The 26026-nt window shown below is 44.2% G+C and overlaps 1 protein-coding gene across 2 annotated transcripts in view; it reads right to left on the bottom strand.

Moving 5' to 3' along the window:
- The window catches only part of UBE2R2 (ubiquitin conjugating enzyme E2 R2), a gene marked incomplete at its 5' end in the record, with an annotated part of 56775 nt that extends 35836 nt beyond the window's left edge, over window positions 1–20939 (bottom strand). For both annotated transcript variants that reach the window (XR_014012889.1, XM_081213223.1), the window contains one exon: window positions 20763–20939. Coding sequence is in view for 1 of the 2 variants with exons in the window: in XM_081213223.1 (XP_081069349.1) it covers window positions 20763–20939 (177 nt within the window). The remainder of the gene's footprint in view (window positions 1–20762) is intronic.
- Window positions 20940–26026: the final 5087 nt, after the last annotated feature.

The following is a 26026-nucleotide window of genomic DNA, read 5'->3' as shown; positions in this document are numbered from 1 at the left end:
GGGCAAGCACAAGCTCTCAGCCCAATTTCTTAAGCACAGTTAAGGTAATGCAGGTTGGATGGCCACCTGTCAGGATCCTGCATTGCAGAGGGTTGGGACAAAATGACCCTTTGGGTCCCTTCCAACTACAAGTCTGCGCTGCGCTACATCTGCACCAACCCTTGGTGTTCAAGCAGTTATCCCATAGGACAAGCTGCTGTAGCCAAAATCTAATCCTACCTCAATTTTTTAATACAGCAAACTACTTATGCAGGGGAATCCTCACTTTCACTGGTTAATATTCTATGGCCTTTTAAATGTGTTTGCGGCGGGGTGTGTGTGTGTGTCATTGTTTTGTTTTAACTATTTAATTTGTGCTTTTATTCTGTATTTTTATCTGGTGAATTGCCCTGAGATCGATGGGTGAAGGGCGGTATATAAATCATCAATAATAATAATAATAATAATAATAATAATAATACAGTGGTACCTCAGACGGTTCAGGTTACAGACTCTGCTAACCCAGAAATAGTACCTCGGGTTAAGAACTTTGCTGCAGGATGAGAACAGAAATCGGGTGGCGGGGGCACAGCAGCAGTGGGAGGCACCATTAGCTAAAGTGGTACCTCAGGTTAAGAACAGACCTCCAGAACGAATTAAGTTCTTAACCCAAGGTACCACTGTAGTAGTAGTAGTAGTAGTAGTAGTAGTAGTAGTAGTAATAATAATAATAATAATAATAATAATAATAATAATAATAATAATAATATAGTAATAATAATAATGGGCTCCATTCCAGGACATGTGTGAGTGGGGATTCCCCTATTCCCTCCCCAGCCCCATTCTGTTCTGTTCCACCCAGGCCTCTTTCGGCACCGTTTACAGCATTTATGTTAGTTGGAGCATGTGTGCTGATTGCACAAAAGCGGGGAGACCCCTGTAATGTGTATGTACATGATGCCTACACCGTACAAACATCTATTCAATTAATCCTTGAGTAATGCAGCACCTCTCTGGGGGACACAGTGACTGACCACCGCAGCACCCAAGCTATTATGTGCATCTGAGCAATGACTACCTCCCACTTTTGCATTTTAGCTGCCAATCCCTACTCTTTATAATAGAGATTTTTAAACAGAGGTGTACAGAGGGCAACTTGCAGCTGATTGGGCAACCGCCTGAATAAAATGCCCTGTGTCAGCAGCTTTGTTTGGAATATTCTACAACAGGCAGACATTTAACTATCTGGTTCACAGTATCCCAGGAAACCAGAGATAGTCGCTTGCTCAGCTAGCAAACTAGGAGAGCAAGGCCTTGCAATTCTCCACTGGTTGCAACAGCTTGTCTAAAAGCCTGAGTTAAGTAGGACTCTCTCAAATGTATTTCAACACTTTGCATACCACTTAATCACACTAGTTTCTAACCGATGTACAGGAGACAAAAGATACTAAGACTAAAAAGAAACTGAAGTATAAAAGATACACCTCTTCCTAACACAGCTCCTTCATGTGAAATAAGGGTAGAAAGTAGTTTCTGCTTTATCAGTCAAGCAAGGTACAACCAATTTCTATCATGCAATAAGAGTGATTTTAGCTAGGCTACACTACTGTGGAGATACTGTCTACTTTTCACCAACAGAAACTGGACCACTTGTATACTTGCAACAACCTCATAATATCAAGGGAGGATGTGTGTCCACACATACACTGCCCTGAAACTTCTTCTCCATTCATTAAATTCATTATTGTTATTATTACTAATTAAATTTCTATACTTTATCTGAGGATAACAGGAGTTTAAAACACAAAATATATAGCATAAAACAACCCCCCCACCCTACAGTTTATAAAGCCGTAAGATTGTTTAAGTAGAATGTTTTTGCCTGGAGCCTATGTAATGAACAACAAACCAACCATAAATATATACCCTCATAAACCAAATAGACATGAAGCCAAATAGATGAATTTGGCTTCAATTGATCATTTGGCTTTGCGCTTCCAGCTAACGACCACTTGAAGAATGATTTCTGGCAACCGCTCCTACGTTTATTGCTTTGTGCGTCCAGTGAACGACTATTTGTTCCAGCTGTGTTAAGTTATATTTATCGCATACATAACCAGTACAGCATCGAGAGAGACACTGGTACATTCTATGTTTATGAGTATCTCTAGGCTTGGTTAGGCACACTGCACTTCAGTTTGCTCACTGTCTAGTTGGTTTATGAGGCTATATACTTATTCCAGTAAAATTGTTTTTTATATTCATAAGCCAGTTCTGGTGTTGTTGGTTTGTTGTTCAACTATTGTTATAACGCCTATGTAATGAAGGCACCAATTGGGCTTCCTCGGGGAGAGTGTCTAGGGCTGGGCGTTGCTAGGTTTTCAACATTGTGATGTATCACAGCCGAACATCGCAATCTGGCAATGCATCCGGATGTTTAAAAGGAAGGGGCAAGCTGCCTTGTCCCTGGCCCCATGAGGTGCGGGGATGAAACCACCTCGGCTTGGAGTTGAGGTGGTCCCACCCCACCGCACACCCGTGCTTCTCAAATGAGAAGTCTAACGGAGCCCCCACACCATCTCTGGCTTGCACAAGCCAGAGAGAGGCAAGGTGGGGACTCCTTTAAACTTCTCTGTTAAGTGGCACACGGCCGCCTGTCTGTGCATGACATGCCGTAGTAGTGTCCATGCTTGCAATACACACTGATGATATACAATAGCTTCCCGAGGGCTTTCTCCCACTCCTGCCATTTCACTCAGTTACCTGCCCCTGCAGCACGCAACAGGAAAATTAAACTTTAGACACCTCGTGGGGAAGAGCAACATGAGAGCCTTAACAGCCACCCCAAAAAATGCAGGATAGGAGCAGGGACTGCTAGAAGTCATAAGGCATATAAAATGCAGTTTCTTTCATAAGCACGATCAGCATCAGTGTTGCTGTTGGCACAGAACAGTCACAGAAACAAGATAATCTGATTCTTCTAGTCGGCGACGGAATCTGTTATGCACATCAACATCTGCCCGTCTCAACCAGTTGCCACCTTTCGACAGCACCTTGCCAGGATCCCATGCTGTTTGATGTGCAATGCATCTCATGCAACTTTCTTGACCAGCTGCTGCTACTGCAGTGTGGTAGCTGCCAAGGGAATCTCGGCACGGGGAAAAGACGCATTAGCAGAAGCTCCTTTCAATTTAAGGAGTTCAGCTCTGCAAACAAGGGCTAAACCCCCACCTGGAATATCTGAGAATTTGGCTTGCCTGCTGCTAAAGTGTAAATGATACTGGGCCTATTTTATGGTTGGCATCCATCTGTCTTGGTAGACAATAGAAGGGTGTGCCGTTGGGGGTGAAGTCAAACTGTTGGAGAGTTACAGCGCCTGTTGTAGCTGTAGACACCGATACAGGAGGTACATGTTTTGTTGAAGCTGGGGCAGATGAAGGTTTACAAGATCAGTTATGCTGGAATAAGTCAGGAGCCAAGTTAAGGAAGCGGCAGCCTGTTTTATATCTGAGCGAGCCTAGGTTGAAGGGTCAAGTATCCCTGGCAAAAACTAAAGGCTTTATTCAACATTCTTTGCTTGCTAGTGGAAGACCCCCTTGCCCTAGCGGTCGGGTGAGTTTTAACACTGCACAACAGAGGAATCCCAATGCAACAACAGCACTAGCAGAAACTCATTACATAGGGTTGCACGACAAATTGTGCAACAAAGTTATCAGGAACCTGGTTGTGCATTCCTTTGTGAAGTAAAGTCCCCCGGCACAAAACTTTTTGCCAGTGGAACAAGTACACTGCCATGTGTCTTTAACTTGGAGCTACATTGACTGCAACCCTCTCACTCATGGGTAAGCAGTCATGAAGAGTACAAGAGGGCTGTGTGTGATACTCACAAGGGGGCTGAGGCTTGAGTCACAGGCAGGCAGGTAGACAATGAAGTGAGGTGGCCAAAATGCCATGGAATCAGTGTCCCTGCAAACAGAGGTTGCCACTTCATGGAAACAAGTCCACAAATAACCTCAATTGCTTAACACAAGATCACTTAAACTGGCATAAAAACCCCCAGCTTAACATCCATTTATATCTTACAATGTTTCTATTTATGGGCCATGAAAAGTTGGAAGGATTTAAAATATCAATTCAAAACCATTTAAAGAAGAAAATACTGCCTTGTGAGAACAGTGGAAATCAACAGCATGCAATATTGTAGCCTAACATGAAGCCACAGTAAGCCTCACGGCTGTGAGATTTCCTCATCTCCTTTGGTGTGGCTGCAAGGAGGAGTTTGGAAGTGTTCAGTTCTGGTTTCAATTATCTACTGTCTATCCCAAATATAGTCAATGATAAGTATGGTTTGTTTAGGCAAGCAAACTTTGTGCCCCATTGTTTAAAGTTGGCTTGTTTCAAGCATAGTTAATATACCAGAGTTTGTCAAGTTTTGATGTGACAAACTGTCGTTGATCTCAAATGGAAGAGTGAGGTTTCCAAACTACCCCTTGAGAGGCCATGCAAGACTGAGGGCTTCCTGCAGATCACTCTCACCACCATAACATGACATCCAAATACAGCCTAGGTATCAACAGAAGTCAATCAAAATGAGGTAGTCCATCAGCATCTGCTTATGGACACAATCCAATGTCAATTCTTCATGTGCAAGACCCAACAAAACAGAATGGACTAGAGTACAATGTCATTGGATTGCTTTGGTGCCCTCAAAGGTTTCTGATGCAACTGGCATTTTATACCTTTGATTTTTATGGTTTGAGTTTTAGCATTTCAGACATTTCTGTCGAGAACACATCAGCTTTAGCTGCATTGCACACAGAGTAGCTTAAGAATGCATAGCCAAGGGTGAAGAGCTTTTGCAAACACACACTAGATAAAGTTGAGAGGGTTGTTATTTTGGTCTTGAAATGTTCATTAAGCAGAAAAAAGGCTTAATGTGAACAGCACATGAGATGATTCTGATGACATCTGTGACAACACCCAGTTTCCTATGCTACTCCAGTCACACAATTTAAGATCTATGGGATAATCTGGGAGATATATCAGGGCAGGTGGTTTGTGACTGGAGCTTGAAGCCCTAGCATACAGCAACTGCAGAACTTCTCAAGATGCTAACATATTCAGGCCTGTGGTCAGCCCAGAAAGCTTATCTAAAGCACCAAAAGCAAACTGCTGGAACATGAAAAGGCAGCATGCAGAGGACACTGAAGTCTGTGTGTGTTCACTGCCACTAACTTTTGCTTTGGGACAGTCTTAGTAAGAGAGGTTAGCTGTGTTTGTAGTGCACACAACAACCCTGACACAAACTTGATGGGATGCCAGGTTCCCAGTAGCCTGTACTTCCCTAATATGGAAACTGCAAAGTCATCAGATGTTTGGGAAATGACCTCAGGGGGTATTACAGTACGATCTGCTCAACATTTATGGAAAGGCTGCCTGATGTTTCACAAGAGCCAGCTTGCGTTTGAATAAAGGTGCTTAAAAACGTTCTGTGCAGTTTGTGCATCCTGAAAACGCTACAGGAAGTTTCAGGCACAGGGCATGGGAATTTTCAGACTCCTATATGAGCATGATAAAAAACCCTTTTGCATTAATTGCACTAGTAGAATTATTCTAGTAGGCTGGCTGGTTTCAATGTGTGGCAATCGATTATGGATGGAGGAGTTGCAGCATGTGGAACAGCCCAAAGTTTTACAGATTACAACAGAAGGCACACACTCCAACACAACATGCGTAACAGGGAGCTGTTTTTAATTTGACAGAGGGTGATATGACCTGCACTGAGTAGACAAAGTTAGGGGTGTCATTCTGCAGAGAGACAAACAGGTCCAAGGGTGGATTTGGACAGCTTAACACATTCAAGCAGCTACACTCAGCACGTGAGCAACGGCTGAGGATTTTAGATTCAGATACCAGCTGCCACATGATGAAATTTTAAACAAAATAAACTCATCCAACACCCAAGACTCAACACAATTTGTACAGGGGTAATTTAAAGCAAACGATCCTGGATCTAAGAGAGAATACAAGCATTAATATTGCTTATTTCTATGCACTCATTAGCTTAGAAGTCTGTTCTGCCTCTTCACTAATCCTCTTCATTTTTTTTTTTTAGTTTGACAGTGTCCCTTTATTTTTTTTTAATAAATATTTTTATTCAATTTTCAAACATAGAATAAGAGATCACATAGTAAACACACAAAGTCCTTTCACCAGGGAAATAACCAACAGAAAAAGACAACTACAATTACATCAACGAACAATTTTAAAAAAAGAAAAAAAAAGAAAAAAAGAAAACAAATCACAACTATTCATAACATTCCTTATATAACTAACTGGACTTCCTCACATCTCCCTTACCCTGCGTTCTCTGTAATAAAAATACCAGCAAATTATTACCTTGTTTCATTTCTTATTTTATACTTCTCAAATATTATATTTCTAAACTTAAAGTAATTTTTGTCAATTAATTGTAACTTAGATTAAACATATTATTGCTTTAAGTTTCGACCTTTTCTTACATATCACTTAATTTTCTATATCTCACAGTCGAGTTACTGGAACCATACTTTTCTAGATCGTGCAATTTCTTAGCATTCATACAGTTTGTACTGTTTTTGTAGATAGTCCTTGAACTTTTTCCAATCCTCTTCCATTGTCTCTTCTCCCAAGTCTTGGATTCTGCCAGTCATTTCAGCCAGTTCCATATAGTCCATCAATTGCGTCTGCCACTCTTCCAGTGTGGGCAAATCTTGCGTCTTCCAATATTTTGCAATGAGTATTCTTGCTGCTGTAGTCGCATACATAAAAAAAGTTCTGTCCTTCTTTAACACTTTCTGGCCGACGATGCCCAAGAGGAAGGCTTCTGGTTTCTTAGTAAAGGTATATTTAAATACCTTTTTTAACTCATTGTAGATCATTTCCCAGAAAGCCTTCACCTTTGGACAAGTCCACCAGAGGTGAAAGAATGTCCCTTCAGCCTCCTTACATTTCCAACATTTATTATCAGACAGGTGATATATTTTTGCAAGCTTGACTGGGGTCATGTACCACCTATATATCATTTTCATAATATTTTCCTTCAGGGCATTACATGCCGTGAACTTCACACCGGTGGTCCATAACCGTTCCCAGTCTTCAAACATAATGTTGTACCCAATATCCTGAGCCCATTTTATCATGGCTGATTTAACTGTCTCATCCTGAGTATTCCATTTTAGCAACAAGTTATACATTCTTGAAAGTACCTTAGTCTTTGGTTCTAACAATTCTGTTTCTAATTTCGATTTTTCCACCTGGAATCCTATCTTTTTGTCCAAATTAAAGACCTCCTTAATTTGAGCGTAATGTAACCAGTCTCGCACCTTATCCTTTAGTTTCTCCAAGCTCTGCAACACTAATCCTCTTCATTTTAGACACACTGAGGCTTCTGCCAGTTCAAGGGAACATTTGTAGCAGTGCACCGTAGTTCTCACTTTTATCCTCCAGTATTACTTCTAAATATCCTGCATCCCAAAACAAGCCATCTTAATGGCATGAATCATGAGCAAGAGAGTCCTATTCAAGTAGGCCAAGGAAGGTGCAAGATTTGCATCTGAATATTTAAGCTTTCAGATGCAATATAGCTTCTGTCCCCTGTACAGGTTAAAGTACTATTACACTTGCAATTAAGGTTGCTACTGATGTAAAAGGACCTGGCTAACAGTTCAGCTCTGTGGAACAATGTGTTCTGCTACCCAATTCAAAAACCTGTGTGCACCTCACTCAAAAGAAGGCATCACTGCAACTTTTTTCAAAACATGTTCTGCAAGGTCAGCAAAGCAACTAGACCACTATTTCCCAAACTTGGGTCTCCAGCTGTTTTTGGACTACAATTCCCATCATCCCTAGCTAGCAGGAACACAATGGTCAGGGTCCTGTAGTTTTGCAGTCCAAAAAACAGCTGGAAACCCAAGTTTGGGAAACGCTGAACTAAACCAAGAGCCTTTATCTCTAACCCACCCTCCTCCCCACTTGGTAAGGAAAGGGGGCATGGGGGAAGAGAGAGAGAGAGTACAATATCTGCTTTGCCCCCAGGGGATAAGACACAAGACAATTCTTGGTTGAAATAGTGTCCACCACCTTCATGCCTTCCATCATCCTTGACTATTGACCATCCTGGTGGGATCTGATAGGAGTTTTGGTCCAAAACATTTGGAGGGCCACAGGTTGGGGAAGGCTGGTATAGGTCAATAGAGTGGTGAATAACTTCACAAAGAGTTTTAGCATCCCATCTAACAAATGACCAGCCAATCCTTAGTGTTTTTTCACATGTGGTTGGAATTAACTTTTGCATGCACCATTGCTTGGTTTCATAAACACTCCTGCAAGAATCTTTACAAACCAGGATCCACATACAATCCTTGGAGTTGCATCACCTCCTTATCTACCTACACAAACAGAACTCAAGAGCATTTCACTTACAAGCCTCTACTGCCTAAACTGGCTGATTCTGAGAGGTATGTAAAGCCAAGGGCTCCAACAACCCAAATCCCACACACTGAAAAGAACACACAAGGGGGCCTGATGCATGCGTGTGGAGCTGTTCCATATGAGGTAGACCCCAAATGTACCAGAATCATCCCTCACATGGAAGAGCTCCATAGGTGTACATTAGAATACCTTAACATGCAGCATGGATGGCATGCTAGTTCATGCAATCTCACTACCCCTAAGCCTTCTTTCAGTGCATGGAAGCATGCGGCTCTTAAGTCCACCAACTCCCACACCAAAATGCTAGGTACAGAGGATGCTAAATGGTTTTTGCTAATAGCGCATGTACTGCAACACAAAACGCACTGGAGGAAAGAATTAAAGGAACACCTAATAGGTTTTTGAAATTAAACTTTTAGCTATTTACACAGATCACTTCCCTACATCTCACTAACTTGGGCAAAGTTAGAGTGGCTTTGAACAGCTCCCAGCAAGTTAGAGAAATGACAAAACTGCACTTGCTTTGTGCATCCCAGAAAAAAAGTTCAATGAAGATAAGAGCCTCCACTTTTATATTTGGGCTTTAGACTAACAAAAAGCTACTTCTTCATGCTTCTAAGGACAGATAGATTAGAGAGCTTTGTAATCAGGAGTGTCTTAACATCACTTCTGGCATGAAAGAGAAGGGCCACTCACTACATCAGGGGTGTGGAATCTCTACCCCACAGGCCAAGTTAGGCCCAGACAGCAGATTCTGACTGGCCATACTCACCTGATGCCATATGACATCAGGTGAGAGCAAGTGAAGCCATAGGTCACCCCATAACTTCACCTGGTGTCAAAAGCACCACAGCATAGGTGCCAGGTGAGTCTGCTGTGGGAGGACATCTCAAACCCTGGGTGTCACAACCAAAATGGTCCTCTTGGTTGCAGCCACCCACCTCACCTCATTTGGCAGGGACACCCAGAGAAAGGGCGAGACCCCATACCATTTAGAACTTAAAGGTGAGTTGTAGCACTCTTATTGGGCCTGGAAGTGGACTGTCAGTGCAAGGTGAAGGAGCAGAGGAATAATATGCCTGTGAGTGGCCAATCCCATTTAATCTTGCTTCCCTGTTATAGACTCTCTTCAGATGTCTGGACAGCTTTAAAAGGCAGCCCTGCACAAAGCACATTGAAATAATAAAAAAGGAGGTTACTGACAAACTGGAACGTGTCCAGAGGAGGGCAACCAAAATGGTCAAAGGCCTGGAAACGATGCCTTATGAGGAACGGCTAAGGGAGCTGGGCATGTTTAGCCTGGAGAAGAGGAGGTTAAGGGGTGATATGATAGCCATGTTCAAATATATAAAAGGATGTCACATAGAGGAGGGAGAAAGGTTGTTTTCTGCTGCTCCAGAGAAGCGGACATGGAGCAATGGATCCAAACTACAAGAAAGAAGATTCCACCTAAACATTAGGAAGAACTTCCTGACAGTAAGAGCTGTTCGACAGTGGAATTTGCTGCCAAGGAGTGTGGTGGAGTCTCCTACTTTGGAGGTCTTTAAGCAGAGGCTTGACAACCATATGTCAGGAGTGCTCTGATGGTGTTTCCTGCTTGGCAGGGGGTTGGACTCGATGGCCCTTGTGGTCTCTTCCAACTCTATGATTCTATGATTCTATGATTCTATGATTCTATGGAGTAGAGATAACTGTAGCAAGCCTATCTGTATGGACAGGTCACATGGGGTCACAGCTGGTAAACCAGTCTAAGCTGTTAAAAAGTATTCAGAGGCAGAGGTCACCTGTGCTTCCAGCACTAGTACGATTAAACAAATCAACACTAAGACACCAAATAATAAAACCACAGATCAGTGCTATAATAATAATAAAAAAGCAAAGCTACCTTAAAACCATGGCTTCCCAAAACTAGAGGAAAAAAGTAAATAAGTTTCAACTGATGTTGTCACCATTTGAGGTTCCAGGGGGAGGGAGTTCCACAGATGAAGCACCAGTAAGAATGTATCCCTATTGTGTTTTATGACTTCCTTGATATTGTACGTGGGCTGGAACTGGTCTGCGACTGAAATAATAAAATTCAAATTCAAGCACCAATAAGGGTAGAAAGGTCTATTCCCGGTCCCAAAGAAGTCTTCCACCCCACTGACAATCTCAGGCTGAGAAATATGGGACAACCCCATACATGCAGTCCTGGAGAAAAAGTAGTCTGGAACACTTCAAGGCAGCTTGTGCATATACTTGTGTATAATAAAGATACACCAAGTCTGGGTTTCTTGAAGTAACCAAGTTTGAAGGCAGAATATTCACATCCTGGGTATAAGTAGCTCAAATGGCACCTCCTTGCAAAACACCAAGCATCCGCGTTAATTTTAAACTGGTTGTCGTTTAGTTCTTCGGGCAGAAATGGGCTGTGTTAGACTGACAATGAAACTTAACAAAGTCACAGCTGACCTTGATAGAAACGTGAAAGTCATTTTGAGTTTCACTTTCCCTCCCCAAAACGTGAAATAATAACAGTGATAATCAGGGGCAATCAACAGCCCGCATTATGGGTGATTTTAGGAAAGCTGCTGACTATTCCACCACAGATTTGAGTTGTCTCATGGTTTTACTATTTGTGCTTAAAACAGTAGCATGAGCCTTATGAGCCATTTGGTGAGCATAAAACTTGGGAGCCAGAAACTTGCAGTACACCTCCCTTTTGCACTGCTAACAAAATTACTCAGCTGTCCATGCGATGTAAGTTTCCTTAGGAGTTCAGTCTTGGGTGGTTGGGACTGTGCCGGTAACCCTGCAGAATACAGTTCACACAGGGATCACCTATGGTTTTGCATCCTACAGCTGAGAACATGAAATTTACTTTATTTACTTAGACCACAGGAAGCTGCCTTGCACCAAGGAAATACCACTGGCCATTCTTCTTCTTTACCCACCCTTCACCCTAAGGTCCCAGGATGGGTTACCTCTCTCTAGCCACACCTGCAAAAGGCATTATTAAGAACATTCCACCCAAGCAAAAACACAGGGTCCCCCAGCCTGGTCTACACTGGCTAACAACAATTATCCAGATTTTCAGACAGGGAACCTTCCCAGTCTTTCATGGATATGTCAGAAGTTAAACCCAGTACCTTTTGCATGCAAAGCAAATGCTCTACCACTGAGCTATGACTGTAGACATCAGTATTGTCCTACCCTAGTCACACGCTGCCACCAAGATCTGCAAAGAAGGGGCAGAGACAACTCTGGCAACATAGCACTGGTGGACAGGAAAGCAAATGGTGGCCCTCAGATTCAGGCTGAAAGCTCTGCTGCCATGGCCAGGGTCAAGTCTCAGTCTCCCAGCTGCCTAGAACTGAGCAGCTGTAGCATATGATCCTCTCTAGTGAGCTGTATGGAGTTGGACTCAATCTTGGGTTTCTTCCAGCCTCGCTGCTGTAGAGGACTACAATTCTCGGGGGACAATGCGGTGGATCAAGTTTCATTTCCCAGCAACTCCAGCCTTTCCAAGATGCCAGTGTTATTATCGGTACATGCAATCTTGCACCTACAAACTACTAAGAGGGGAAAGAACGGGAGGCAAATGCTAAGCAGGAGACCAAATAGTGCAATGAACACTTGCCCTGCAGTCTGACTCCAGCCACTCCAAAAGTCATGCTACAGAGGGGTGAGAGATACTGTCTGACTGACCCCTTATTTTTATTACTTTTTACCTGAGCATTTGCACTGCTTTTTTAAAAATCTCAGTGTACCTTTAAAGCCACAGTGTGTTCCACAGGCAGAAGCACTTTATACTAGAAATACATGGTCTGAGCTTGCAGCTTATATTACTTCTCCTGACTGGCTTGGGGAGAGGGAGTAATGCTTTGAGCCATATGCCACATGTACCAAACCAAATACTGACAGTGCCAAGGAGGCAGCCTGTTTTGCTTTCTGCTCCTCGTGGTCTGGGGAAAGGGATTATGTGGTGCTGCAGTGCGCTCTGATAGACGACCTTAAAGCACTCCGCAGCCTCGCATAATCTGGCTTCCAGGTCAACGGCGAAGGGAAGGCAGCCAACAGAGCCACCTGTCTCGCCCAACCCTTAGAAAGGCTTACAGAGCAGACCTCCTCAACAGATGCCAATATCTGAATAATCCTGTTATGATCACGAAACCTTGGAATGTTTATCCACACCCCTTCATCCCCCCCCCAAATAGTATGCGAGATGTAACATTGCTCATGTGACAGGTCCCAGCCAAAAAAAGAAAAAGGAACAGCAGTGTATACTCTGTGCTATAATATTCCCTGTAGTTACATATATTTTAGTCCTCCGGGGTTTACAATCAAATTAGTCTTCCCAATTCTGGAGTTTTGAGCAAAACTCACCATAAGCACATTTTGTAGGCCCAGGAAACAAACCCCACAAACAGAAGGACACTCCTCATGGCCCCGTGGCTGAAGTGCCTGCAAGTGATTTGAGTAACTTGGACAGTTAACTTGGACCAGATCCTGTAGAATTTTATTAGTTATCAGCACAATCAGGATGAATTTCAGGAACCAAAATCCTTTTTTTCTGTGTAGCCTGAGCAGGAGCAGAGAACAATGTTATATTTAATTGTTGTAGCTTGTCTTCACTTACCCCACCTCACCGCCCTGTTCACAGTTGTGAAAAATATCCTTACGTTATGAATGGTCTCTCTATATATGGACAGTCCCTGGATAAATTGACTTTTCTTCTTTGCCTGTGTCCTTTTTAAAATGTGGCTCTTTTGCGGAAGGGGGGTGTTATTGGGTTGTTTTTATTTTGATTATATATATTGTGGTTTTTATGTTTATCTTTTCTGTGAACCGTCCTGAGACCTCCGGGTATAGGGCAGTATATAAATTCAATAAATAAAAAACTAATAATAATTCTTTAAGCTCTCAAAGTTAATAAGCTAGCTAAAGGTTGTCATCTGAACTAGCCAGATGTTTAACCGAGAATCAATCAATCAGTCAGTCCATCATTTGAAAAACAAGACTTTAGAGCCATCTTGCTCCAAAATGGCAACTACACATTCCATTTTGGCAACTGTAACCTTGGTTTAAGGAGCCATTTGGCACCTAAATTCTATTATCTGAGTCTAACACTGTTTTTTGCGCCTGAAACCCAGGTTCAGGGTGCCATGTTGCAAGCAGCCTTTATATCCCAGTTTCTAACACTGTCTAAAGGGAGTATTGTAGGAGGCAGCCTTGCCAATAAAACCACGAAAGTCCCAAGCCCATGAACACCGCCCCTGCTTGTCACTTGCAGCACTCCAACAGAAGCAGCAATTGAAACTACATCCCCATCTGAAGAGAGCTTCTCTCTTTTACCACAGTGTTCAAGGCAAGTAGTGCTTTTCAAACGTGTACTTAAAGCAAGTTAGATATTACACATTTTTTAAAGCTAGGTCCTTAAGGCAGTTGGGGGCCCTTACAAAGCATGGAGCACTCTTTTTATGCCTTCAACACAAGGACCCAGCTGCTAACCAGGCTCTGCGCTGCCACTGAGCTACAAAGAATTCATTGTTTTGATAGCAAAAACATGTTCAAATTTACTGCCCTTGCTCCTTTAATACTGTGTCTGGAGAGGTTTTGTGATCAAGATGTTAGCTCTTGCTTTAAAGGCAGACTTAAATTGCAACATACTGCGGAAAAAGGTAAGATACAAGTAAGATCCTAAACTAGAGGAAGTGTTTGCCAAAAGGGGTTGGCTGTGTGGTTGTTTTTTTGCATTTGTTTTGGTTTCTGAGGAGTTGCCATTGCAGAAGATCATGTGTTCTACCCAGTTTGTCAGTGAGTGTTGGAAGGTTAAGATTTTCCTAAAGTTTATCCCCACCACAAGGTTTTCCTACAAAAGTCAAGGAGTTATTGCCACCAACTCACTTTAAACGAGCTAAAGTAAGCGAAGACAGGAGGCAAGGGTGCTTCCTTGTTTTTCTGGACTAGGGCAGGCCAGTAAGCATCTAACTAGCTTGCTTGGTGATTTTATGGTACAGCAAACATCTAGGCATACTGTGCCAGAGCCCAGATTACATTTCAAGTAGCCATCTCCAAGTTTCCATTCCATTCATGCATAAAACTTTGTCACCAGTCATCTCTCATTAATCCTCAAGAGCTTAAAGGGTTCTGAATTGCAAACTTACCCATGATGAGGCACAAAGGAACAGCAGCACAGAAGGTGCTCCTCCTGCTCTTAGTTCTCCATTAAGGGGCAGTGTATAACAAGAGGCGTCAAGAGGTAAAGCTTTTGCCTTCTTTCAAGTGCAGGCAAGGTGTTCCTAACAGACGAAACTGCCTCTACATAGAATTTATTGGCAATGTAGAGGTCAGCATAGCCTTCTCCCTAGGGAAACATGCAACTCTTGTCACCCACAGCTTGAAGTGCTAATTGGGGAAAAGCTTTATCAAATGCCAAGTGGCACACTGACATCCCTAGCTCTGGAGCAAGAACCAAGCAATTATTCAGGCCTTGCTGCCATTTCTTTGTAGACTTTAGGAGAGAGTTTTAGAATAAAGCCAGTTTGTTCACTGGGGCAAATTGGGATTTATAGATAGGGCAGTTGGTGTAAGAGGTTTCTGCCACAGCAGCAGCACCTTTAAAAGCTGGTACCGGTAATTTGGGAGACTGGGAGTGGAAATGCATATCCAACCCATGCTTGATCACCAGCCATCAGCCAAATCCTCCTGGCACGTTACCACTTGCCAGGCCTTCTGTGGCAACTGATAATTGCTTCTGGGCAAGTGGCAGGTTTCTATTCTACTAGCTTCCTCACTCAATAAATGCTTAAGGCTCTACCGCAAGCATTCTATTTGACAGAGCCCCCATTTAGTTATCAGAACTGGGAACTGCTACTAGTTGCCATTGCCCCCAGCAGTCAGACGGTGCACGTCTACTCACTGTAACATAACACAAGAAGCCTGGATAGCTCAGTTGGTAAGAACATGGTGCTGATAATGCCAAGGTTGCAGGATCGCTCCCCATATGAGACAGCTGCATATTTCTGCATTGAGGGGTTGGACTAGATGATCCTCAGGGTCTCTTCTAACTCTACAGTTCCATGATTCTATGAAATCTATGATTCTAAGGAGCACATGGAAGCAAGGCTCCTCTGAGGCAAAACACATGCTTTGTACACACAAGCTGCCAGATTCATTACAGCAGCCCTGCTCTACGGACACATCTGGTCCAGCATCCTGTTCTCCCAGTGGTCAGTCAGGTGCCTATGGAAAGCTGAGCGAGGCCGTGATTTCCAGCACCAAGAGGCATGTTGCCTCCAGCAGCGGAGGAAGAACACAGCCCTTGTGGCTAGTAGCCATTGATAGCCTTACCCTGCATTAATTTGTCTAATCCTCTTCTAAAGCCCATTGTTACACTCAAGTCACCTTTCCAGACATTTAGCTAGTAGGAGAGAGATTTCTTCAGGTCTTTTGAGAGCTACTGCTTTTAGAGTAAGTATTCAAAGCAAAATGGACTAATGGTCTGCCTAAGCTGAGGGCAGTTTCATATGTGAGGTCAAATCCATGCAGATTAGAACTGGGATGGGCGTACAAGCAGTTCTGTCACCATGACACACTTACAAGGGCAAAAGAGGCTACCAAGTCCCAGACAGATAAATGCTCTCATGGCACAGGGCAGACCAGGGAAGAAATGAAAACAGCAAAGTTTATATCAGTGTAATGGAGCTATATGTGTGAAACCCTCTTGTGTGATAGTGGGAGTGAGGAAAAGTAGATTTTTGGGAAAACAGAAGGGCCTGCTGTGCTTAAACTGAAATAATAAAGGGGGGGAGCTTAGTTTCAAAACCCCCACCTGGCCCCTTTGTTCCAATTCAAGGGTGCGGGAAAGTAGGCGGGAAGGATTTGGCAATTTAATGGAACAGCAGTATTAAGGCCACATCCAAACAAACAAATGGCAAGGCAGTAAATAGGAACAGGATAACAAAACCAAATGGAAGAGACACCACAGATGTTCAGGCACTAAGCAGACCAGCATTCCTTAACCCAGCTGGCAGGAGCCTCCATTAGCAGCAAAGTTTTGGAATCTGTTAAAGACTGGTTTGTTGCAGCACAATGTTTGACAGTAGTCTATTGCACAGGTCCAGCTCAAATGAGTCTCCACTAAAATCTCTCTTGGCAAATTTCTCTTTGACTCTTAGGACAAAGTCCCTTCAGCTTGTGCTACGAATGCTGCCCTACAATTCACTCAATACCGTGCTATTTCCCAACTAGCTCACAGCACCAACACATCTGTTTATTACCATAGTCAGAACCTGATGTCCAAGACATCTCTAAAACTTTCTAAATCCCATGAAAGTGAACACATATTTTCCTTCAAAAGTAAACAATTACAAAAGCGCCCATTAATCCTTAATTTCCACCTACTGCAAGAACTCCAGAACTTTCTCCAAATGATCCTTTTAGATACTGAAGAAGCAACAGCATTCCCTTTCCCAATTGCCCTGGTAACTTGGTGGCAAATATCTTTAGGGGCAGAAACTGTTAAACATGGCTTGCTAAGATAGTAGTGACATGGCCTCTGACAAAGGGAAAGCTTGCCTCATCAACCATTTGTATAAAGTAATCCAGCAAATATTTGTACTTCCAAAAACCTTTTGATAAATTCACTTAAGCTCCTAAACAAACCTCAGTAGTCATAGAATAGGGTATGCATCTTGTTAAAGATGGACGATTATTACAGTATATCAATAGCTAGCATCATTGACAGCTAATTGGAACCTCCAGGCAGAGCTAGCATTTTATTTAATTCAATTATTAAGTTATCTAATTAAAAAAATCCTCTAGACAATGAAAAATTTGACTGGCAGATGCTGCACACAAAACGGGGGATGATCACATACATCCCATCCCATTTACAACCTTTCCAGAAGTATTTACTTGATAGCTATTGGTTTCATTCAGGGCAGTTATATTCTTAACACATACTTAAACCTGGAGGGTTAACTAATTCATCCACCTTACAATGCACAATTTTACCCATAAGATTCCACCCAACCAGTTTTGTATTTGGGATATAAGAATCAAAATTCTGCCTTTTAAAAAAGCTGCTCTTTACTTCTATGCTGTCCTCTCTCTGAAGTGATCAGTGCAGCATGCATGAGTTCTCCCCATGCCATTTCTGTCTTCACAACCACCATAGGGTAACCATTTGCTTCCTGCTCCCTCCAGGATGCCTACTTCTACAGTTCTGAGATAGTACACTTTGGTTATCATTCTGTCTCATGTACAGAGGCTAGTGGAACAACGTTTTGGGAATGTGCTGGGTTGTGGTGAAAGGTGATAAAATTCCAAATGTTTACACGTATCTGATCTTGAACAGCATCTTGTCCCAACCTACTTTCCAAATGTATCCTCCTTGGTAATGGGATGTCATTCCACTCACCACCGTTTTTTGCCCTCTAGTGCCAAAAGTCTTATGACTGAAAATATGACAATTCTCTAGGCAACAAAATATCTGAATATCAGATGATGTAAACAAACAAGGGGTGATAATGAAATTTGCCATTTAATGATCAATTATTCAAAGCATTTCGTAGAACTGTAAAGATATGCCAATGAGAATATGTTACCTTTTAAAAATAAACTCCAGAGTTCTCCTCTCATGATTAGTTTATTCAAAGCCAATGTTAAGTAACAATGTTATTAAAATATGCCATGGCTGCTTAGAAGAGCCAGACAAAATTAAAGGCAAGTCACTTTTTAAATGAGGCTATGGATAGTGCAAAGCAGGGTATGCCTTTTCCTGAATGGGGAATGCTTGTATACCTAGACTCCTACACAGCTGGAAGAAAGGAAACAGGAGAAAAGATTTCTATCAAGTTAACACTGATACGAGGTTTCAGACCTATGCACACTTACTAGAATTAGGTCCCACTGAATTAAGCAAGGCTTGCGTCAGAGGAAAGAGGCACTTAAGAAAATTCTTAGTTTCGTGAAGTTGGCCATGTTGCTTTGTGTACTTCGGGATCTCAACAACCAAGCATGTTGAGCATTTAACTGTTCTACAGCTCAAAGATATCCAAGGTATCCCAAATATAAGGTAAAAGGTAAAGGACCCCTGGATGGTTAAGTCCAGTCAAAGGCGATTATGGGGTGCAGCGCTCATCTCGCTTCAGGACAAGGGAGCCAGCATTTGTCCACAGACAGTTTTCCGGATCGTGTGGCCAGCAGGACTATACCGCTTCTGGTGCGACGGGACACCATGATGAGTGCCAGAGTGCATGGAAACACAGTTTACCTTCCTGCCACAGCGGTACTGATTTATCTACTCGCACTGGTGTGCTTTCGAACTGCTAGGTTGGCAGGAACTGGGACAGAGCAATACAGCATTTGGGACAGAGCACTACACCAGAGCTCACCCCATCACGCGGATTCAAACTGCCCAAGAAAGAGGCTCAGGGCTTCCAACCACAGCGCCACCCACTCCCAATATACAAAGCTCCCAGCTGAGGCTCAGTGTCTGTTACTAGAATTTGCAAAGGACCCTTAACAGCTCATTCACATTCATTTTACAGTTAACTGCAGATGCTGCATCCAACTCGTTCCAACCCTATCTAGCTGAATACAATAAAAGGTGGATCCAGGTTACTCAGATTTTAACTTGCAGGTTTTAATGGTACTCAGGGCACCAGTGGAAATAACTTTTTATTGAAGGTCTAACAGGAGATGTCTGAAATATAGCCATTACAACTATACAGCATTAGACAAAATCCCAGTTATCCCTTCCCTTCAAAATTAAATGCGCTCAATTGTTTTTCCTTAAGAAATACAATGTTTAAAACTTCCTCAAAGGTAAAACTCCAGTTTCAGAGATCTGCATGCAGGCCTGGTACATGGGTTATAGTAAAATTCACGCAACACCCACTGGAACTAAGCACACTGTCTTTCTCTAAATAGCACAATGTGGCAAGGATGATATGGGAATACTTTCCTGCTCAACCTTGAACGATGACAGTTTTCTTACACTTGGTGAAACTACTTAGTATGTAGGAGAGAATGCCCCCTCAACATTTCCCCCAGTGACAGTGATCTGGTTTTCGTATGTCCTTTAAGAGTTTGACATAAGAACCGAGGGGAAAGGGACTTTACTTCTGGTTGAGGTGTTGGACTATGTGAGGAGACTGTGCCCAACACTATTTTGTGCTTCCAGAATCATGAGGTGGCACATACATAGGACATTATATGCCACTGCTCTAAATACTCTAAGAGGAGCCATAGCCCACAAATTATGAAGATGGTGAAAGGGGCGATAAAGGGGGTGGGCAGAGAACCAAGACAACAGATAAAAGACACCACCTCTCACACTGCCATGCAAATGGGAAAAAATAAAACAGGGGAGCCAGACAGTGTTTAGTGATTAGGGGCAGGGGTTCAAGATTATGGAGAAGCTAAACCAATCCTTAGGGATGTGTGAGCAAGAGAAAAGAGTTGCCCTTAGATGAATGGCAGTGACAGGGAGCAATGTCTGGGTACTCTACTGTCCTGCATCTACTGAGAAAGTGCTTTTTAGTGGGAAAGAACAGAATGCGTCCTAGGAGACTACCCTATATAGATAGAGACAAGTTATAGAAATATGGAGGTTTTCACATGAGAAGGAGAAAGTAGGCAAGACCTGAGATGCTCAAAGAAATCTGAAGCATAAAGGAGAGAGTAGTGAAGGTAGAATCCCCAAGTGTCAGCAGGAGATTTCTGCAGACAAAGAAGCATAAACCGTGGCAGTATTGTTGAAAAAAACAGAAAGATGTAGAGCAATTTGGGGGGGAAGGGGCAATTTTGAACGGGAGAGAGAAGGTGTGTGGGATCGTGCCTGCGGTGCTGTGCTGGCAAAGACTCCGTTTAGAGCAGCGAGTTAGTTCTAACATAGAAGAAATTCACTGCTGCTGCTTACATAACAGAGCATGCTGCAAAAAAGGGGGTGGACACATCATCCTCAAATATAAAAAAGAACTTATGAGGGCAACCTCACAGGAGCTCCTACAGAAGGTTTTGAAGGCAAGGCACTTTCTAGCACCACTTGTGCTCCAGAGGTGGAGGGGGCACAGAAGTGACCCCCTCCACTCACCTAGGGGCATAGCTGTCAACGTTTCCCTTTTTTAAGGGAAATTCCCTTATTCCGAATGGGATTCCTCGCAAGAAAAGGGCAAAGTTGACAGCTCTGCCTAGGGGACTGTGTCCCAGTTAGGACTCCTGTGGGTGGGTGGTGGGGGGCGTAGGCAAGACTGGGCGGGCGAGGGGGCTATGTGTGTGTCCACCTCCCTCGCCCCCCTCTCAGGGGAAGGGGTCCCGCTCACCTTGAAGTAGCCTCCCTCGTAGAGGGTGTTGGGCGGCCCGAAGATGGCCACCTCCCAGTTGTAGAGGTCGGACTCGTCCACCAGGGTGATGCGGAAGCCCTCGACGGGCTCCTCCTGCAGCCCCTTCAGCTCCAGCATCAGCGCCTTCTGCGAGCTGCTCACCTGCTGCTGGGCCATCGCGGCGGCGGCGGGCGAGGGCGGCGGAGGGGCGGCGGCGGGGCGGGCGAGCCGCCGAGGGGCAGTCAGGGCCGGCCGGCCCGCGGAGACCCCCTGCAGCTGCCGCCCTCCGCCGCCCGCCCGGGGCCCCCGCCCGCCCCCCGGGATGCGGATCCCCCGCCCTGCCGCCGCCGCCTCGTCGGCCTCCCTCAGCGGCGGGGGCGGCTCCTCGTCGCGAGGCCTCCTCCTCCTCCTCCTCCGGAGAGGGGCTCCGCGGCGGCGGCAAGGCCTGCGGGGGCTCCGGCCAGGCCTGGGCCCGGAGGCCTCTGAGGGGAGGAGGAGGGTGAGGGAGGCCTGCGAGGAAGGCTCCTCCTCAGACGCCTCGGGACTCGGCGAGGGGGAGAAGCGGGGCCCGCTAGGCCGGTCGGTCGGTCGGCCAGCCGCCCGCCCGCCGGACGGACGGACGAACTGACGGACCCTCAGGCCTCGGCCTCGCCTGCCTCCCCGGGCGCTCTCTCCACACGGGGACAGACGGACGGGCGGAGAGACGCGCGCACGCGCACACACACGGCCGCCAGAAGCAGCAGCAGCAGCAGCCCCGCCGCCGCCGCTTCCTTTTGTGACGGCGCCGCCGCTCGGCCAGTGACCTCAGCGCGCAAGTTCCACCGCACGCCCCGCCCCCGCCGGTGTCGTCATCATCCCCCGCCGTCGCCTGCCGCTGCTGCTGCCGCCCCGACACATAAACCACGCCTTCCCTCGCCCCGCCCCCAAATGAAGCCTCCTTCTTGCGGTCCGCGACTGCTTATTGGCCCGATTTGGAACGCCCGCCTCCTCCTCTCGGCAGTTTGGCTCTCGCGCTGCCCATATAAGGCCTCGGCCATGCCTCCTTCTTGCTTATTGGCTCGATCTGCAACCCCGCCTCCTCCCAATCCCGGAGCTATTCTCCGATTGGGCGCGCCGCCGGCTAAGCTACGCGTCCTCTCGGAAATTTAAGGCCTTCCTCCCATCTCTCATGATTGGTAGCTGGTTGCAAAGCCACGCCCCAGCTCCCTCCTATTGGGTAACGTTTGCAGTTGATCCCGCCCTTCTCATCGGTTACGTTCTTCTATTGGCTAAAGGACCAACCGCATATATTATGTAGCTATCCCGCCCTCTGGGGCAGCGCCTTCCTCCTCATTGGCCATGGTGTCTCTTTTCTAACTTGCTGCCTCCCTTGTCTATTCCCTGATGCGGAACCAATCTCTTCCTTAGGTCCATCCTTTCTTAAAGGGGCAGGGTCCTTATTTCCTTCCTGCCTCCTAAACAAAGCCTTTTCCCCTCTCCCAGGATATATGTAAAAAAGTAAATGGAGAAAGTTACTAAGGAAATGGCATGATGATGGGCTGTTTGCTACAAAGTCTTACTGCACTGAGTTAGTCTTGTACATTCATATCAATAGTTCTGCTAAAATAAAATAAAAATCTATATATTTGTTTGTTGCATTTCTATAATGGTTCTCTCCCCCTCTTCACTGAATCTCCAGAACAACAGCCCTGTGAGGCAGGTTAGGCCAAGAGCATTGGCTGCTCCAGGATAGTGGAGGGCGTGTGGTCTATGTCCCATAGGTATAGTGGTAGTGGAAATGCTCTGCAAGGCGTGGGGGGGTGTCAAGGAGGATCAGTTGTTGGTGTTGTAAATAAAAATATGCCCTTTTCCCTTATGGGGTATCCAAGAGCCCATATAGAGTCCTTACATAGGTTCCCTATTGGTAGGAGAAAATAACAGAGGCCAACCAGAGAATATTGAGAAGCAAAGCAGCTAGTAAGCTTGATCTTTATTAATCTGTTGCAACAGGGTGCTCCCCTCACACGCAGGAGAGGAAGAGGACCCAGAACAATGGTGTGCAATGGCTTATAAAGACTTTTGAAATTCCCATCCTCTAGATCAAGACCACTCCCAGAAACATTATGCATACATCACAGAAGGGGTGTAACCTAAGACCACCCCTTAGATACATCTCACCTACATCACAGAAATTTAAATGTTGTTTTTCTCTTGTCCTTGTTTATCTCCTGTCTAGCAGGTTACTTGATTGGATTTCCTGGGGAGCCTGGCCATTCTTTTGTAGTGGTAAAATACTTATTTCCTGGGCCTGGTCACAGGTTCACACCTTATTCAAACAGACATATCCTTGAGACAGGATTTGTGAGGAAAGACACAATGGGGAGGCTTTTCCAGGATTTGGTCAGTTTAGGAATCAAAATGGTTCCAGGATGGTCTTCCTGTGTTGATCTATGTATGTGCAGTTATGAACATTGCCATATATCTAAAACCATAAAATTCCTATCACATTGGGAAGTGAGAAATGTCCCCATTTTCATCTGGGGAATATTGGAGGGTATTATATAGAGCTTTATACCCCAGTAGTGAAAATCCAATTTCAGGAGAAGTGTACCATGTCATCAGAACTTTGCTCCAAAATGCATTTGTGCAGCATCATTTTGCAGCTACCTGAACATTCCAGACCAAATTCAGGTGCCCCCTTTATAAGAGGTACGCAGTACAGACATAAAGGAGATGAAATTATATTCAGTTCACATTTAAACCCATCAAATTTGCACTTTCTGAAACAATATGAGATGAAGGTGATGGACTATATGGAACTGGCGGAAATGACTGGCAGAATCAGAGACCAGGGAGAAGAGTCGGTGGAAGAAGATTGGAAGAAATTTAAAGACTATTTACAGATATATTGTAAAATTAATGAATGTTAGAATGATGTTAGAAAGAAATTAAGTGGTTCTAGCAGCAATGTCATAAAGGTGTATGAAAAAATGGCCGGTTAATAGGTAAGAATCTAAAGCTATAAAATATTAAGTTAAAGGACTAAGACAAAAACAAAGAGGGAAAGGAATTGCTGAATTAACCAATTGAACTGGAATACAAAAAAGGGAGGTGAGAGGAGGTCAGGGAAGCAAGGAAATGAAATGTAAGATACAGAAGGATTAATCTCTTTTTAAGTGTTTTTTCTAACTTTTTTTTCTATATTTTGTATTTTGTATGTTTTTTTCCTATATTTTCCCTTGTCTCTTTTATTTTTAACTATGTAATTTTTTGTTTCTGAAATTTTAATAAATATCATTCCAAAAAAAAGAGAACCAAAGAACACCAAGCCGTCCAAATTTGCACTTATTCAAATTTTGCAGTGCAGTTCTCCAAACAAGGTTTACAAAAGATAAAGATATTAACAGATTTTTTTATGTTAAAAAATGCATTCTATTATGAGAAATACACAAACCAATTTGCATTAAAATGTCAAGCATTAATCTGGAGAGCTGAATGTAAGATTGGAATAATGAAAAGCTGAGCCTGCCGAAATTGATAGATCCTTTCACCCTAGTGGTGACACCCAAATTATGGAATTGACCCCCCACAAAAGAAGTCTCACCCAGCACCCATATTGCAGTCTTTCCAGCACCAGTCCAAACCATTTTTATTTACCCAATAATTTGATTATATTTCTTGTCGTTTCTAGTTCTACCCCCAGAACTCACCGTTCAGTGAAACCTGGGACACCCAACAATAATTTGTTAGGCGTCTGAAAGAAAACTTAAGTGCTGGGCCCAATGATATTAAATGGTCAGCAGTTGAGATAGCCAGAGAAAGGGATTTGGAATGTACCCACCATATTAAAGCCAGTTAATTGGACGGAACAGTTTCAGAGAGATGCAGAGCTGTGCAGTATTGTACTGGATGTACTGGTTCATTAAGCCTACAGGCCGTTCTGAATGCAAGTTATAACTTACATAACTCATGTCATAATTGACATGAGACCAAGCACTTTGAAGAACAGCAAGCCACTTCTGGCGAGAGCCCCATATTTCACTTGCGAATAAAAGAGCTTGTGATTTCTTCTTTCCCCTCCCATCTTTGCGTCCTTTGTCTTGTGGCCTTGGGGCAGAGCTCATCTCAAGAGCTTACAGCTGCTCCCTTATCAGAACACAGAAGCCTTGTTCATGTCGCCTCAAGGGCCCTTGGCTGAAGCCGAACAGCCAAAGGTCTTTTGCTGATTGCCTTTTTCTTGAGGAGCTCATCTTCCTACTCTGCAGCTCAGTGCCCAGCATGGGGGTCAATCATTGCCCCTTCCCAGCTTCAGAAGTATCCTTAGCTTCAATCTCCTGTTGTAAACAAAATCTGCCCTTTTCCCTTATGGGGTATCCAAGAGCCCATATAGAGTCCTTACGTGGGTTCCCTTTTAATAGGAGAAAATGACAGAGACCAAGCAGGGAATATTGAGAAGCAAAGCAGCTAGTAAGCCTGATCTTTATTGATCTGTTGCAACAGGGTCCTCACTCACCACACACAGGAGGGAGGAGGAACCAAAAACAATGGCGTGCAAGGCCTTATATAGACTTTTGAAATTGCCCCCCTGTAGATCAAGACCACCCCCAGAAACATCATACATACATCACAGAAAAGGCCGTCTAAAACAGAAATTTGAATGTTGCTTTTCCTGTTTGCCAGGTTATCTGATTGCCTTTCCTGATAGTCTGTCACCTGTTAAAATGCTGATTATTCAATTCCTGAGACAATGGGAGGGCTCCCTGACCCACCCCACCCCCTTGCAGGGAAAACATTTGGTCAGTTTGGGAATCAAAATGGTTTCAGGTCGGTCTTCCTGTGCTGATCCATGTACGTGCTTGGTTGGTACACTTATGAACATTACCATATGTCTAAGACCTCAAAATTCCTATCACACTCCACACATACGTCCTCCTCTCACAACAGCCCTCCTTGGATTTTGACAGTGATTTTAAACATGTTTGTCCATCAATCCTCTTCTTCAAACGTCATTTCTCCCCTCTGTGCAACCACAGATCCTTGAGCACATTCTTCCCAATGTGCCTCCCAATGAGTGTTTATTGTGCGATTGTGGTGTTGTTTTTCTGCTGGTTGTGCCTCCTACTCCCATCAGGTAGCTGATGGGTCTCAAACCCTCCATGAGGTAGGGACTTCCCCTGCATGAGAAGACAGGCTCCAACGGACTTGTCCAACGGTCAAAAATGGCGGATTCATAATGTGCTGTAGAGGGAACTAAGGGGCAGATGGGGCTTGTAAACCTGGGAAGG

Source organism: Podarcis bocagei (assembly GCF_964188305.1).
Source record: "Podarcis bocagei genome assembly, chromosome: 11".
Classification (NCBI taxonomy): Eukaryota; Metazoa; Chordata; class Lepidosauria; order Squamata; family Lacertidae; genus Podarcis; species Podarcis bocagei.
Note: the sequence above shows the minus strand (reverse complement) of the source record. Positions and strands in the feature narration are given on the sequence as shown.